This window comes from Myodes glareolus, chromosome 16, assembly GCF_982192425.1.
Source record: "Myodes glareolus chromosome 16, mMyoGla1.1, whole genome shotgun sequence".
Classification (NCBI taxonomy): domain Eukaryota; kingdom Metazoa; phylum Chordata; class Mammalia; order Rodentia; family Cricetidae; genus Myodes; species Myodes glareolus.
This window is the reverse complement of record NC_142041.1, coordinates 8481549-8499279: the sequence shown is the minus strand read 5'-3', so window position 1 is coordinate 8499279 and position 17731 is coordinate 8481549. Positions and strand designations below refer to the sequence as shown.

Sequence of the window (17731 nt, the reverse complement as noted above, 5' to 3'; positions counted from 1 at the left end):
AGACTGGCATTCAACCTGCACCCTCCCACTTTAGATTCCCAAGGCATAGCATTATAAGCCTGTGTCACCACATTCAGCCCACAACACTGCTAAAAGGGCATAAATCAAGAAAAAATAGACTATTAGTCAGAATGGCCATTATCAAGAGCACACACACACACAAAATAATACTAGCAAGGATTGGGAGAGAAAAATCTTTATGCACTGTTGTTGGGAATATAAATTAGTCCAATTTCTAAGGAAATAAGCATGGATATTTCTCAAAAATCTTAGCGTAAAACTGCTGTGTGATCTAGCTGTACCATTACCAGAGGTGCACCTAAAGGTATCCAAGTCAGCATACTACAGGAACGTCCGCACAAATGTGTTTACTGCAACGTTATTCACAATAACCAATTGCATAACTGGTCCAGATACCCATCAAGAGATTAATGGATAAAGAAAATTATAGTTTTTGACAACAAAGATAATGAATCTATGTAATTTGCCCCCAAATGGGTGCAACTGGAAATCACCATGCTAAGCAAAATAAGTAAGATGCAGACAATACAAATATTACATGTTTTCTCATGTGTAGAATCTATAAAAGGAAATAAGCCTGACACGAGACCAAAGGGCTACTGCAGCACAGGAAGTAGATCAGGGGTGGAGGAAGGCAGGGTATGAGAAATAATCAAAGTACAAATGTGCTTGAATGAAAATAGCACACGTGGGAATTCTTTGGGGAAAGTGTTTTCTTAGGCGAGTTCACATTTAGTGCCTTTGCGTGTGTCGATGATGCACTGAGCTGTGCTTTTGAAGACTCTCCTCCAGCTAAGCTTAAGCAATGGAAGCTCAGCATCCCCCATAGACACTCTTGATAGGATGAGCCTGATCAGATAAATTTCTACATAAAATTCATAGCTTCATCACACACTTTAAGTACACCTATATGTGTTGTGTGTTAAGGCATTCATCCAGGTACTCTTCACTCAGAACACATGTATTGAACAACTGTGAAGTTCCAGGCAGCCTTCCATGGCTGACAAGCATCAGTGAACAAAGTAGAGCTGCCCTCTGCCACATGAGTTACACATAACACATATAAGAGAGGGGGCGGGAGAAGGAGAGGGAGAGGGAGGGGAGAGAAGAGAAGGGAGAGGGAGGAGGGAAAGGGAGGGGGAGAGAGGGGGAGGGAAGAGAAAGAGAGAGGGAGGAGGAAAAGGAGAGTGAGAGGGAGGGGGAGAAGGAGAGGGAGAAGGAGCAGGGAGAAGAACAGGAAGGGGGGAAGGGAGAGGGAGGGAGCAAATACCATGTGAGATTATATAAATTATATAATTATATAAATTATTATAACCTTGATGAACTATACAATAGGGATATTGGAAAAGACTCAAGCTTTCAGTTTTTAAGTAAATGTGGTAAATTTAGGCAAATACATAGAAGAAAATTGAGTCACCTTAGCAAAAAGCACACTTCCGTATTATGTCTTCATATCACCCCACGATTCTGCCAGCCTTGAGATGTAGGGGCTGAATGTGACATTTAATGTCTGGTCTCCTTCTTTTCTGTTTTGCAAGCATTTCTCTTTGTCTTTACTCTTCAGAAGTGTAGCTTTGATGTGGAAAACCTTACATCCTGTATAAAATTAAGTTTATTGTTTTTGATAGCTTCTCTGATCATAAATGAAATTTACATGCATAAATCTTTATCTACATAGAGTGCTGAATAGAATCACAAGATTGGGTGTCATATACATTTCTGGACTCTGGAAATTCTCCCTCCTGAGTGGTTCTGTAGGAAGGGCACATTTTCTCAGTACTGTCTTAGCGGTACCAGTGCTCTTTGCTTTTCTTTCTTTCTTCTTTTGAGATTTCTTTGGTGCTATATATTAAATTATGCATTCCTTTTTAGTGGTGAAGTTGATTTCTAAAATATGTTTGTTGGTTCTTTGGCGTTTTCTCTTTATTATGAAATATTTGTGCATGAGATACATATTTGTTGTGATTTTTCCAAGTGATAATTTATATTAAATTTTTTGACATTAATAAATATTTTGTGCATTCAAACTTGTTGATCTTTTTCTTTTGATTTCTTTTTATTTTTCTGTTTATGTTACATATCCTGAGATCATTAAAATCCGTACCTTTTAATTATTTTGTAAGTGTTTTAATTTTCACGGGTGGATTTAACTTATGTGTACTTACTTTGACAAGATGGGGCCTTAATTTGATCTTTTTCCAACAGCTCATTTTCTAAACGTCGTTTTGCTAATAAAATAATTATTTTTTCCATAGGCATATGATGCTCTACCATCTGTCAGGTTTACATACACAGGACTGGTCTGTTTTGAAACTTGAAATACACTGTCTAAAAGACTCTGCTTTAAATGTGGTGAGTGATTCTTTCCTTTACTTTCTGTCCCAGGTGTGAACAAATTACAATTCTTAGTACTGTATTGCCGGAATGGGCGAGAACAACCTGCGGAGGCATTTAGGACCCAGGGGAAAGCCAGGCTTGGTATAGAAGGACAGAGTCTCTGGCGCACACGCCTCCTACCCAAATCACAGCCCTGTGCAGACCGGCTCTCATTCACAGCTTTCTAGAGAAATCTGAGCTGCAACTGCCAGGATAGGGGATCTCACCCACCCAGTTCAGCCGCGAGGACACCTGCAGAAACACATTCTCAAAACAAGCCTGGGCGGCGGTGTGAAGGTATTTGTTGCGTTTTTCTTCCTTCTGTGTTCTCAGCGCCTCCCCGCCTGTCCCCGCTCTAGCGATGCCATGGCTGCGGCGTTTCAGCACTTCGCGCGTGGACAGCTCCCATCTGCAATCCCACTGCACTCCATCCCTTCTGCACCCCACTCTCCACCGCCTCCGCGGTCCATCCTCCTGCCACGCTGCCCAGCCTGCGCTCCCCAGCCATCGGCACCCTATCTCCACCATCGCCGTCATCATCTCCACCATCACCGGCGCGGTAACTACAGTCCACACAACTGTGTCTTGTCACTTAGACAAAGCCTGAGGTCCGCAAGGGAGAAAGGACAAGACCTCAAGTCCACAGGCATAGAGGGGAAAGTTCAGGGGGAAAGACCCCCTAAAAACAAAGAGAGACGCCTGCTTGAGAGAAAGGGAAAGTGGAGGCAGCAGGAAGAGACCCCAGAAAGGGGACAGATGGGGACTTGCCAGACACCAGCAGTTAGCCAGCTGCCTTTCAGCAGATTAGAGACTGTTTAGTTCAGGAAATTAACATGGCCTGAGGCATAGTGTGATTCCAGGAAGAAATGTTAGCTCAGCCCCGATATTCTGCTTTTCCAATGGAGAGTCATCAGGAAGCAGGGTGGGGGTGATGGGTGACTCACAGCACCCACATGGCTGGTTTTCTTCCTGAGCATTTACTGTAGAAACTCTGGAATTGTTTTGTTTTGTTTTTTTAATGTTCTATGAAATGAAAACCCCAAAGGTTAACTCTGGGGCCAACATGCAAATTTAAATGATGTAGCGAATTAGTGTAATAAATAAGCCTTTCACCAGGAAATTCTATTTGCTAAAACGGCTCTTCCTGTATACTTATTTCAATTTCCCCATCTTGAACCTCTCCTGGAAAGAGAACAGATATATCCCTTGCCCGAATGACCAAAGTGGTAATGATATTCTGAGCAGATGGCCTGGCTTTGTTCATTACTAGTCAAGGACCGGCTCAGATTGGGGAGGCAAGATTTTCGTGTGCTTTCTCAGTAATCAGGCAACAACACCATTTCCCTAGACTAGTAGAGGGTAATAGAGTGCAGAAACTGAAAAGTCATTTTATGTAACTGTGGTTTGCCTGTTTTTTAGGGCTATCGGCTTCTAGCAAAGCCGATGGGGAGTGGGAACATCTTTCAAGTAGCTCATTATTTTGAACCTGATGGTCCCGTTTCAGGTCACGGTACCTATTTGGTTTAACCAGGATCATTTGCTTTACAAGAGCTAACCAGCAACAGAAAACAAATGCTTGCCCCTTTCATAAATGTGTTCAAAGGGACTCTTTTGATTTGATTGTACTGAATCGCAAAGTATTGTAATTTCTTTTGTTGCCGTTTTCGCAAGTTGTTTCTCATAAAATCAGCATTTTAGTTTAAATGTGCTGTATCTAAGCAGCAATGTTGTCAGGTCCCTGTTCACAAGAATGTTTAAAGCAGGGTACACTACCCTTACACATTTACTCTGCCCCTTGGAAAGGGGACAGTGAAGCAAGTTCAGTCCGTGTGTATTTTTGAGGCACCACCCAAAGTAAAGAGACTCACACGCAGATCTGTCCTGGGAGAAGCTTTGTGAAAAATTCATGCTCCATCATCTTTAAGCTTGCTTACTGATGGACTCAAAAGCACAGTTCTAGGGGCCTCCAAATTTTACTCACTTTTAAGCTCAAACCAAGAAAAGCAGTGAAAATATTTGGCAAATTGTGTTACCTCTAGTCCCCCACTACTGTTCTTAGACTGATAATGTACACAGCAAACGAGAGCTCTCAAGTCTCTGGGAAAGATTTCTTAAAGCTCCCTTATTTATGGGCAAAGAATGGTTGAGACCCGGGGGGTTGGAAAATATGTATGTGTTGCCAATTTGAGCTGCTTCACCAGAAACCCAGGCCTGGAATGTGAAGCCTCTGTGCGGTCTTCCTGGACCTCATGCAGCTCCCTGAGGCTGGTGAGATTGCAAAGCAGCGCGGCTTCTGTCTCTAAAGCAATGCTTCTTCCCCCTGAATGAGATACTGGGCTGAGTGTCTTAATTTTTATAGAGTGTTACTGCTGTGTCTTCCACACTTATTTTTTTTTAGTTAGGGTTGTTTTTTTTTATATTGCTAATGACAAAACTTTCTCATTTAAAAATGGACTTAAAGGTAACAGAAACAGGTTTTTTTTTTTTCTTCAGCACAGTGCCCTTTTTGTAGACACACTTATAGAAGGGGAAGGGCACAGCACTTTAGAATCTGAACACAGAGCTTGAAGGCTCACTTCCTAGAAGATGGAATCTTGAACTGTTAGAACTGGTTGTGTCTGTTTGCATCTTTGGGGTGGACAAGAGAAACAGCCTATCATCTTTGAGAAACTGGCCTCTGATTTCAGAAACTCTGGCTGGCTTTGATCTTCTCTGCTGTGGTGGCACTGTGACCTGGGCAGAGAAGGTGACAAACAGCACGGGGGATGAAAGGCATGGAGCTTGTATACATGTATTAACCCAGAAAAGCTCTCAGGTCATCAAGAGAGGTGGCCCTCCCTTCCTTTGGCATCCTTTTCTGAAATAGTCATTGTTTTGGCCATTTTTGCACATAACCGGATTTCACTGGAATAAGACTTCACAAGAAGGCCCACAGTGTGAATGAGCACAAGTCTGCAACCCTCATTGGCCCCAGGTGTTATATCTCTCTAGCGAATCCAAGTTGTACTTAGCTTAAAGAAAGTTATATTCTGTTTAGCTAAACCAACTGGTCAGACAATGCCTGTCCGTGAAGAACCTTCTGAGCTCAGACATTTCCCTACATGTTTTGGGATGATGTACTCTGTGTTCTGGGAACTTACAGGTGAATCTTTGATTCTTAGATATCATGCAGATGTATGATTCTCCCTTTCCCATTTCTATTCCTTAAAATAGAATCACCTGGATTCCGATTCTATTATTACTCAGATGTATTACGTAAACTTCCAGACCTCTATGTATGCCACATGTATAGGTTACTTGGTGCTCTATATTTTACAGTTTTAGGAGAGGCAGGGGCAAAGTTATGCGCCAAGGGATGATTGTGGGGCTCAAGTTACAGACTACATAAGCAAACTCGTCAAAACCGAGTCACCTGATATTTCTTTCTCTTTTTTCTTTCTCCTTCTTTTCCTTTTTCCCTCTCTCCTTTTCCTTTTTCTCTCTCTCCTTTTTTCTTTCCCCTCTCCCTTCCTAACCCTCTTTCTTCTTTCCCAGCTGTACTTCCTTCTTCTCTCTCTCTCTCATCTCCTTTCTTTCTCCCCCTTTCCTTCTTTTTAGATGCTATATACTATGTAAACATCTGTGGGTATAATTCATAGGGTGATATAATGAGCTGTCATGGGTACAATTTTCCAGTGGGTATGGATGACCTAGTGACACGTTCATCCTTCTATTATCAATGTGGTGCTTCTGAAAACCAATATTTCAAGATTTGCTTTGGGGTAGGTCATTCACCTCAGCACTTTGGGGTCATTGCTTCTCAAGTCTGATTTTATTGCTCAGTCAGTGGGTCATCAGTGCACCTCAGCAGTCTGTTCCCAATAACCCGTGCAGTTCTGAGGCTGCTACTGATACATGGGTGAAATTTTGATTGATACATAATAATTATCAGATTTGTGGGACACAGTGTAAACTTCCAATGAATGTATACAATGCGCAGAGATCAAGTCAGATTCATTACCAGCTCTTCATGGTGAGAACCTTCCTAGTCTTCTGCTGATATTAGAATATATAGTCGTTGAAAACTACAGGTGGCCCATTGTGTTCTGAACACTGAAGCTTGTTGCTCTGACCTAACAGTATTCTGGTACGTCTCACATCTCCTTGTTGTCCATTCTTCCTCCCATTTCCCGCCTCAATTACTGTTCTCTTCTATCAAATCAATGCTCTTGTCCCTTAGATGTGAGGGAGAATACAGTATTTGTTTTTACATGACTGACTTATTTCACTTAACACAGTGCATGGACCTCCCCTGAAGAAGGAGGGACGACAGTTACCCTCTTGTTTAAATATCATACCTTCAGGTGCAATTAGTAAGGAAGTTTAACTGAAGCAAAACCAAACCATCCCAACTTCTGAGACAGTGAGAGCTCAACAGTCACACGTTGAGTCAAGAGAAAGTTGTGCGGGCTCTTCTTTCCTCCTGCCTTACCCCAAAGCAGCCTTCTCCATTGCACTCTTGCCTGGGCGTTTTCTTCATCCTGATCCTTGCTGCAGCCATTGTTGGCTCAATCACACCCATGAGAAGAGTCCCATTACATAGATGTCTGGGAAAAAATGAAGTGACAAGGGGAATTTAAAGGTCATTTGGGGAGCCATATCTATCTTATACCTCCAGATTATTTTTCTTGAATAATGGAGTCTATTTTGGGGAAAATATCTTCTTCCTCTGAGGAGAAAATAGTGAAGCATTTCTCCCTCTTGCTTCTCTCCCAATGACATGCCTACCAAATGCAACTGTTCTGCTTTGGACATTGGAGTGCCAACTGCTCGTGACTCCTTATGGCAGTGGAGAGATGTCCTATGAAGACATTTCAGTCTCATTTTCCACATCTCTATAGCCTTCTCCCCCAAGCACTGTCTTTCCATAAGATACACTGATTAAAAAGAAAATGTTACTCTAGTGAAAAACTTCCATCTTAACCCAGTGAAGAGGCAGAAGGCTACTCTGCCCTTTTCCAGCTTGCCTAACCCCTTTCGCATCACAACACAGCAAGGCGAAAACATAAAAGATGTCAGGATTCTGTTCTAGGACTCAGGACTCTACTCTCTGCCAAATAGCCCCAATGTGCCTGAGACCTGTTCTATCTCCATTTCAATCTGGCAGCTATTTTGGGTAAGAAGATCTCATTGTCTCCACATTGATGGAACGTATTGCAATTTACTTATAACCTTTCTCAAGAGCAGGCGCAAATGGAAGCACATGACAGTGTACTTGGTTGCTATTTTAAAAGGATCCAAGGGAGTCTACACAATGAATATTTATGGGCCAGGAGTAAGCCCTGGGTTAGGATTGACCTAAAGGTGATGGGATGTTGATGGTGAGCCAGGACTAACTTCTTCTCCCACCACACTTCCTGATGATTAAAGGTCTCCCCTCTGTCCTTCCAGACATGAATCTCCACCTCTGGTACAGAGATCTTCAATCTGCAAGTTGCTTAATGTTCTATATAAGTCAGTGCACTCTAGCTCCCATCCCTCCATCCCCCAACCCCTGCCCCCCTGAGTGCTGGAGACAGGCTGAAGGCAGGATGGAGGGGGAGAGTAACAATAGGGACTTGGTGGGATGGCATTTTGGGGTTAGGGAGAAACTGGTGCCAGAGAAACCCCCAGGAACCCACAAGAATGACTTCAACTAAGACTCTTAGCAGTAGTGGAGAGGGTGCCTAAACTGGCCATCTACTGTAAGCAGATTAGTGACTTCCCTAACTGCCATGAGAGATACTCTATCTAGTAACTGATGGAAGCTGAAGAAGAGATCCACAGACAAGCACTGCTCTGGGTTCTGAGAACCTTGCAGAAGAAAGGGAGGAGGAGATTGTGCTAGTCAGACCTGTCCTGATGGGGTAACCCAGAGACAGGGGACCTGAGCTCAAGAGTGGATGCTGGACCAGTTAGGGAGCCTGCACGGGACGAGCTAGGCCCCCTGCATGTGTGTGGCAGTTGTGTAACTTGGTCTCTTAGTAAGGCTTCTCACAGTGAGAGCAGGCCCTCTCCCTGCGGCCTAGCTGGTTTTTGGTAACCTGTTCCCTAAGCTGGGTTACCTCACCCAGCAGCTACTGGACAACTTAGGGGGAAGAGCTAGGTCCTGCCTCAACCTGAGGTGACAGACTTTGAGCAAGCCCAAGGGGAGGCCTGCCCCTTTCTGAATAGGAAGAGTGGATGGGAGGGGGTGTAGATGGGAAAGGGAAAGGATGGGAGGGGAGGAGGGAAGAGAATCTGGTTGGTATGTAAAACAAACTATTTTAAATTATTATAAATTATTTAAATTTAAAACCAGAAAGTCAGTGCACATAGCAACAGGCTATTACTGGCAGGGCTTCAGTCCCTTTGTCTTTACAAAGCAGGACGTCCTGCAAGCCACAACAACCTTCTGATAACCCAGGAACTGCAAAGACTTTTTGAAAGAACGACACATTCTGAATGTGGAACTATCACCAGCCCTGAGATCGAAACGTGCTCTCCACTAGCAGGAAGGGAGCACACTCGCGTTCAGGACACAGAGGAAGAAACGCTGTCCAGTGTGAGTGTGAACAATGGGCTAGACACTGTAGCAGCATCCTCTTTTATTTCATTTGGTATAAAAATCCCTTTCGAGCTGGCTGTGGTGGTACATGCCTGTAATGCCAACACTCAAGAGGCTGAGACAGGAGGATTGTGATTCAGAGGCTAGTCTAAGCTATGCAGAAAGACCCCTTTTAAAAAAGCAATAAATAACTAAAAGATAAAGCAAACAAATTAAAATTCTTGTTAGCATTTCTAGGTGAATATATATATATGTATATATATATGCAGTTTTAAAATTTAGAATGAGGTTTTAGAAAACATATGTTTAAAATTTGTAAAAGTTTTCCTTTATGCTAGTGAATAATGTACATGATTAGGTCGGGTTTATCATGAAAATTCATTTTTCATCCTTTTGTAAAAGAAGAGAGCTCACAAAATAAACATGGGTCTTTCATTTTATTTTTATATTATTATTTATGTAAAATTCACTCAGAAGTCACACTGATCTTATTTATTAGTGATTTATGTTTATATATTTCAAATAATATCAAGTTCTTGTGGGGTTTTTTTGTTGTTGAGACAGGATCTAATTTTATATACCACGCTGGCCTCAAATTCATAATCCTCCTGCCTTATCCTCCAGAATCTTGTGATTACAAGTTTAGCCACTCTAAAGGTTTTATAGACTTTATTTTTCTGATTGTGACAATGGTTATTCCCTCCCCCTCTCCAAATACGATGCCTGATGTGAGTTCCTGAGTGAGTGAGTTAGGATGCTGCTACCAAGAGTGTGTGGCTCAAGATGGCTCCTCTTCACAATAAGTAGCCATGAACAAAACATAGAGAGGTAATTTGAGGTATGAATGTTTGTCCTTTTTGCCATATTTTAGTCTAAGCTCTCAATCTCCCCTTTCACCTAATAACTAACAACCTAACTGTAAAGACTGACCAGAAATTAGATAATATGATGGTAAAGCCCTTGGCACATACCAAGCCCTTACACACAGACATTTGTTTCTTTCCCAATGCCACGATGAGCTTTTTATTTGACTTCAAGCCAGCCTGGCAGCTAGCATGCATCTCAGTTTCTTTTATGCATCTGGAGACAACATAATTATGATATTAACAAGAATATTACAGCTAATGGAAGAGCTCTTTTCATTTCCTAAGCACCCTCACTTGTCTTATTCCACATGATTTTACCTTTGCATTCCCCAGGAAATTGTCTTTCTTCTACACATTGAAGGATCGTTGCAACAAAGCAAAAGATAATGGATGAAAGATGCTTTGAAATGTATCACACATTTTTAGGGAGGACATCGCTATAATTGTTCTGATCCCCTCCCCCATACTGAGTATGAGTTTCTAAAGATGATGATCAATAGATGAGAATAATAGGTGATAAAAGAGCTGATTACACTCAAAAAACTCTTCCTCCTTAGAGGACGTCTTCATTATTATCCATAAAGATAAAAAAATAGTATATGTTTCTAAATACGTTTCCTTAAGACTGAATTATATTTGGGTAAATATGTACATAGATCTATTTTTTGCCTTATTTGAGTTAAATGAATTTTGGGAACCTAGGGATGTCAAGAATTTAAGCAACAAGCAGTAGAGACTCAAAGTTCTAGCTTATTAGAAAAATGCATAGATTATAAGTGCAGGCATTCTCTAACCTGGTCTCCCAAGAGATGCTTCTGCTTCAGAAGACAAAGCCATGAGCAACCCCCGAGCACTGGGCAGAGCTGTTTTCTGTACCCTCCTAAAGCTCCCTCTGGTTGGTGAGCAGACTTCTCTGCTGATGCCATGATTGACTTTCTGTGAGGCACGGCAAAGAGGGTGGGTCTTTCTGAGACATTGGCAGGGTCTTTGAATTGTTGGCAAAGGAAAACACTACAAAGAGAAAAAGAGGCACCAGCTGGAAAAGCACAGCCAGCTACGACTTAAACAGTCCCAGTCATCACCCAATGAAAACAAAGTGAGCACCTATCTGTAGGCGTAGCTCTAGGCTGTCTAAGAAAACCTGGCAACCCAGAGGCAGATCTGGACCCATAGGAGGGTTAGTATGGGAGAGGAGTGAGGGAAGGAGGCTGAGGGTCTGGAGTTTCGACAGGAATGGCATACAGATGTTAAGTTGCAAATACTGAGACCCCTGCTATACAGAAGAGGCACATCAGAAGGCGAATGAAGGCCATAGTACAGAACGACTATTTGGACTGCCATCCAGTGCCTGCCTCTGGATAATTTAAATTTTTTGCATCTCAATTTCCACTCATTTCATACAGTTGTTCTAAAGAGTATTGTAGTCTATGAAGAGAATCTGTGTCTAGGGCATAATAAACAGAGCAATGGTGAATAACGAATTGTAGCTATTGTCATTCTTATGAATACCATCAGGAAGAAAAACCACTCTCACTCACGAGGAGGACATCATGTCCAGTGTAACCTATTCATAATCGGGAAAAGTCGAGTGGCAACTAAAGCTTGTGGCTGATTGAAAATGCTACATTGTGATAAACATTGTCCATACAGCGTTTCTTGTACCTTAACCAGCATTGATTGGTGTTACTTAAATAGCGGGCTGTTCGGGCTCTGGTAGGAAGGATTTACATTTAATGAAATATATATTTCATCTTAAGCATGCAATCCAGTGACCCTGACTGGATTATTCTCACCAGAAGCTTCTATTGCATGCTGAACACAGAATAAAGATGAAGATTTTTCGAGCGAATTTATTTTGGATATTATGGTTTGGAAGCAAAGCTATGTATGGAGGCAGGGCATGAAAAATGCGACTTCAATTCTCCCCTTGAACCCATAGTCATTTATCTGGGAAACATGGTTGAGCTCCCCGAACTGTGAGGTAAGAAACTTGCTCCAAAGCAGCTTTAAATCTTCTTCAGGGAACAAGCTGTCGCGATGCTTTGTGCTCTTAGCATTGTGTTCCTTGGCTTGGAACTGTGAACATTACCCAGAATGCTTCAGTGAAACCAGGATCTGAAATACAATGTGCCTAGGGGAGATTCTCTGGGGGCAGGGGAATTCTTTGTAAATAAGGGAGGACATTAAAGGAAAGTTAGCCTGCCCCGGACATGGGAGATGCACTGACTTGTAAAAACAGTATTTTGACTGCTGTTTTCATTGATGCTTTGTCTAACTGGTAGTATCTGCTGCATCGTGTGCCCTGTCCTAGGTATTGAGAAAGTGTCAGTGGGAAATTCTTCGCCCACAGCTGAGCCTCTTTATACTGCATACCGAGGATTCACAGATAAATAATAGACCCCTCCATCTTTAGGAAATTCTAAATAGAAGGGGGAAGTGATGCTGTGGAGATAACACGGCGTGGTTAAGTGTGTGTGGATCCCTTGATTTCTGACTTCTGAGGCCGGGGACAGTTTCTTGGGAAATGTGACTTTCAGATTGAGTTCTGAAGAATGATGAGGAGTTAGGAGCTAAAAATGGATGTTGATCATCACGTGATGTGAGTGTCTCTTCATTGTACTACTGAGAATAATGGGAAGATAGAGGATTCTTAGATTGGAAGGAGAGGCTGTGGCAGAAAACCTGTTTCCATTCTAAACATCAGTAGTGATGGTCTCAATTATATCGGCACCCATGGTGCTGGAAAGATGGACAGATTTGAGAGCTATTTAAAAAGTGTGCTAGGGATGGTGAAGGAGAGGGTAGACTAAGAGTTGATTCTCAGATTTCCAGTATGTGAATCTGCCTGGAAGATGATGTCCTTCACTAAGAGATGGAGTTGGAGAATCAAATTCAGGATAGAGAACTAGTAGTTCAGTTGTGAACATAATGTGTTTATAGTACCTGTCGGGCATCTGCAGACAGATGCTCAGTAGGCAACTGAGAGAGGAGCCTGCAGAACCCAGAGAATGCTAGGGACTGAAGCTATTTGAGTGCAGGTGGACAGATTATGGGGCCGGATCCTGAACATTGTAGCATTGGCTTGCACAGAGGGAGAGGAAGGAATGAGCACTGATGAGCAGAGATCTGGTGGGGGTGGGTGTCAGGGGAGGCCAGGGCATGACCAGGGTATATGGACAGAGAATGGAATGAGGGAAGGAGAAGATGCCCTTAAAGAGGAAACAGCCGGTGACAAATACTGATCAATGTCACCCAGACTGGAAACTGAAAATTGTCTTTTGGATGCAGTAACATTGAACGCCATTCAGTACTAGATGACTATCTGTCTGGACTGCTTGGTACTCTTCCAGTTTGGGTTTATTCCGCCATCCTCATTATTAGTGTCTGTCTTAGCTAGAGTTACTATTGCTATGATGAAACACCATGGCCAAAAGCAACTTGGGGAGGAAAGGGTTTACTTAGTTCTCTTATCCTGACTCACAATCCACTGAGGGAAACCAAGGCAGGAACTCAAAGAAAGCAGAAACTTGGAGGCAGGAGCTGATGCAGAGGCCATGGAAGGGTGCTGTTTACTGGTGTGCTCCTTATGGTTTGCTCAAACTGGATTCTTATAGAATCCAAGTCCACCAGCCTAGGAGTGGCGTCCCCACAATGGGCTGGGTCCTCCTGTACCAATTACCACTTAAGAAAATCCTGTATGGGCTTGCCTATAGCTCAGTCTTGGGGAAGGAATTTCTCAAGTGAGGTTCCCTCCTCTCAGATGACTTGAGCTAGTGTTAAGTTGTCATAAAGCAGCCAACACAGCGTTATTAGTGTCTATGTTTAAGTAACAATTATTCCTCCATCTTTGGCTGGCTGGTGGGAGCTTGTCCAGCAGTGTGTCTGAGGGCGTGGCAAGTGTGTGGGTGAAAAAGAGGAAGGAGGTACACAATGAGGCAGCTCTCTGAAGGCTTGTGATGAGACTACGGGAGAAGGGATTTAACAATGGATGAATATTGAACCAGCTAGAGCTTAAAGTTTCCACCAATCCTAGGACAGCTCAGAGCACTATTTCCAATCACCCTTGTGGGTCTTTAAGATTAGCAAAAAAAGAACTGTTTCTTATTCATGTATTATAGATCTAGATGCTATTTTACAGAGCAAATGTATTTAAACATGTCATTTTATATTATTACATTAAAAACAAATATCAGTTACTTTAATTTTCCTCATCTCTCCCACCATGAAGCAGATGTATGTAGACATCTAAGCAGGACATTCATTTTGTCTTTTGAATAATCTTGTGTGATGAAGCATTATCAATAATGATCAGATGGAAAGTGAATATTTTGCTTCTTACTATAAATAATGTTCACATAGGAAGCAATGAGCATATATATATATATATATATATATGCACAATTCTTTATTGATTCTTTTGGAATTTCACATCATGCAATCCAATCCCTCTCACCTCACAGTCCCCCACACCCACGCCTTACTCCTGCAGTGTCTCCATCAAAGGACCCCGTCAAAAGAACTCCGCAAATTAATTAAAACAAAACAAAACAAAACAAACAAACAACACACTTTGCTCTTCCTTCTTTTCCACCTCTCCAACACCTCTTCATTCATCCTGGTGGCACTGGGGGCTGTGGTGTGTCACGCAGTAGACCCTTTGGTCCAGTCAGCCCCACCTGCAAACGTTCTTTGCAATGAGTCATTGGTCTGGTTCAAAGTCTCTGGCCTCTGGCACCCCATCCTCACTGGACCTTCACCAAAACTCCTCTCAGATATCTTGCTGTTGCCCCAAGTCATGGGGATCCTGTGGCTGCCATTCCTCAGAATCAGTTCCTTCCTATGCTCCAGCAGGCCCTAGACGTGGTCGTGTTAGGGTGGGCCAACCCAAGGCTATGGGTGTGGGTATGGATGGCAGCTCAGCTGGTCAGTTCAGCCCTCTGGGACCATATCCCTCAGGCAAGGGATGGAGCCAGCTCTCCTAGGTCCCACGCAAACCATGGTTTCAAATATACACACATACCTGTCCTTTGGTCTTGAAACTTGAAGGATACCTCAGACAGACACCTGCCAGAGGTTAAGCATTACTACATAAAACAAAAAGGTGATGCAAAGAATACAGCTGATTTCCTTTCCTTTTTTGTTTTCCATTTATATGGAGAAAAAAGACAATAATCCTGTGTAAAACAGTATCTTGGCACAATACATAAGCTACAGAAAATGGACAGATTTCAGGGCCCAGATGGATGAGGTAGAGGGCAGACTGAGAGCCCGTGGTGTCTTTGCAGGAGTTGAAGAAGTCAGAATAAGAAATTCTACATGATCCCAGAAACTTTCTCATTGCTCAGGATGCCCTTACTGAAGGTCGGCCTTCCAGCCCTGGATGTGTCTGCCACAACCCACCCCACTGCGATAATACTCTTACCATTAATTAGGCACCTTGAGGTCAGGTTAGAGTGACCTTTAGTATTATCTTAGTATTGTAAGTTGTGGATGGCTGCTTTTAAAAGATGTGAGGGGCAAATTTCTGTCTGAGACACTTCTGTTTAAGAAACGAGGCGAATGGGAAACAATCAACTGTATAGCAGTCATGTCTGTCCTCTCTAGGCCCATGAACAGTCCCATACAGCGTGTTTTAGCAACAACCACCACAACAAAAACTTTCATTAATAAAATAATACTCTTTTGATATTTTGACCAAAGGGAATTATCATAAGGGGTCACTCACTGTAACTAAAATTTTTGTGAATGTATTTCAAATATTTGCATATCCAATATTTATGTTGTTGCTAATAAGGGCAGATGCCCTAACTAAAGGATCACACACAGTTGAGTTACAGGATATGTACTCATCAGTACTTATGATTTGTATATGTACTGTTTTCTGGCTAGTGTCCCATTCATTTGTCTCTAATTTCTCTGCATCATTTCTCTCTTGTTTCTTTTGTGTGCATTTGTTTTTCAGTAAGCCATGACCACGGTTTTCGTTCTGGTTTGGATGCCACCACCACATAGGGTCTGAATGTCCGGCTGTTTCCCAGGGACCGGAAGAAGCCTCTCCGCTTGTCTGTTTTGGGGGCAGTCTTGTAGGAGAACCACTGGATGGGCCACGGAGTCAGCGCGCTTTCCCGTGAATGGGACCAGTTTCTGTTCTTCCCAAACCTCAGAGCTTAAGCACTTGGGAAGGAGATTTGGCCAAGATGACGCACTTGCAGGCTGGGCTCAGTCCAGACACGATAGAGAAAGCCCGCCTGGAACTGAATGAGAACCCGGACGTTTTACATCAGGACATTCAACAAGTCAGAGACATGATCATCACCAGGCCGGACATTGGGTTTTTACGAACAGATGATGCCTTCATCCTGCGTTTTCTCCGAGCCAGGAAGTTTCACCAAGCCGATGCCTTCAGACTCCTGGCCCAGTACTTTCAGTACCGCCAGCTAAACCTGGACATGTTCAAAAACTTCAAGGCGGATGATCCCGGCATTAAGAGGGCGTTGATTGATGGGTTCCCTGGTGTGCTGGAAAACCGTGACCACTACGGCAGGAAGATTCTTCTGCTGTTTGCTGCCAATTGGGATCAGAGTAGGTAAATGTAGATAGGGTCTTTACTTGGCTTTGTTTTGATATCGTGCATCCTCATTGCATGCCGGGGTTGTGTGGTTTAGGTCAAGACTCATTCCACAAGTGGTCAAAGGAGGCTTTAGGACCCAGGTGTAATGCCATCCAACGGCAAGTTCACAGGAGAATCATAGCCTCTGAGTTGTACTTGGCTTTAGAAATGGGATTTCTTTTATTATTTTGGCTGATATTATAGAAGGTTCACATATTCTCTTCAGTGTCATCACCTTTAGTGCCAACAGTACAAAAAAATGAATTCACTGGATTGGTTTCCACACATAAAATAATTTTGTGGATTCTCTTTGTGACTTTAATATCCTCTTCTGGATGCCAGATTGTCCATACAAATGGGCTTCCTTTTTAGAGCCACAACTCTACATGCCGGAGGATGGGTATACCATCCTCTCCTGTAAGGATACTCATTCCTCTACCTAGTCTCTCATACCAAAATATGGAATCACCTTTGGATCTAGTTCTAATATCTGCTGCCCAAATTCCACCCACACTCTTTTTTTCTTTAAAATAAAACATTCCTAGTATCTTCATTTCACTGCCTCCACTGTTATTGCTTACGTTTATGTTTACATTATTCTATGAAAAGCAATTACAATAGAATTGTCAAGTGTTCGGTAGATAATCTTTTGTGGTGATTGCCACATTTTCTACGAGGGACTTGTATGATCTCATTTAACCCACCCAAGACCTTGACATGAGAAAGTGATTGCCATTGATCATACTTCCCATTTTATGCCACACAAATTTGAGAAGTTAAGAACCTGACTTTAATGTCACACAGCAAAGTGAAACCAGAAGGGAAGCTGAGTCCTGGTCCTGTGACTTGAGAGCCAGTTGACTCAGCCTAGTTAAATTATGTCACTGTGAGTTTATGAGACCTGGGTGATGGCACCTTCCCCATGTCTGTCTCTTAGCTGGGTAGCACAATAAACAGTCCATGTCAAATAGGGAAAAAGTGAAGGAGGAGCCGATCTCCAACATGTCAGCTGTGGGTGGAGCCTTCACAAGAACATCATGGATGCAAATTTTGTGTTCATGGGAAAGCACAGGCTTAATTGAAAAACGTATTGGAAACCTTTCTGATGCTATTTAAAGGATTTTCTAGTCCGTCTTTCCGTTGCCTTATGCCACTGCTTCTTCTAAGAATAGCGGTAGTGCAGGAGGTCGTTCCAATCGCTGACAATTTCCTGGGTGATAAATCGAGGCAGGACTGCCTGATTCTACAAAAGCACACACATGTTTCAACACAATTACCCTAGACTTCAGTCAG

At 42.7% G+C, this 17731-nt stretch overlaps 1 protein-coding gene across 2 annotated transcripts in view; it reads left to right on the top strand.

Annotated features, from left to right (window-relative positions):
• The first annotated feature begins 2520 nt into the window (after positions 1–2520).
• The window catches only part of Clvs1 (clavesin 1), a 171052-nt gene continuing 155841 nt past the window's right edge, over positions 2521–17731 (top strand). The window contains exons 1-2 of one of the 2 annotated variants that reach the window (XM_048420103.3): positions 2521–2694; positions 15791–16414. In XM_048420103.3, coding sequence (XP_048276060.1) covers positions 15960–16414 — 455 coding nt within the window. In that variant the 5' untranslated portion in view covers positions 2521–2694; positions 15791–15959. Of the gene's footprint in view, positions 2695–2767; positions 2957–15790; positions 16415–17731 lie in introns of those variants that run through there. The other variant, XM_085677023.2, reaches the window with a different exon arrangement.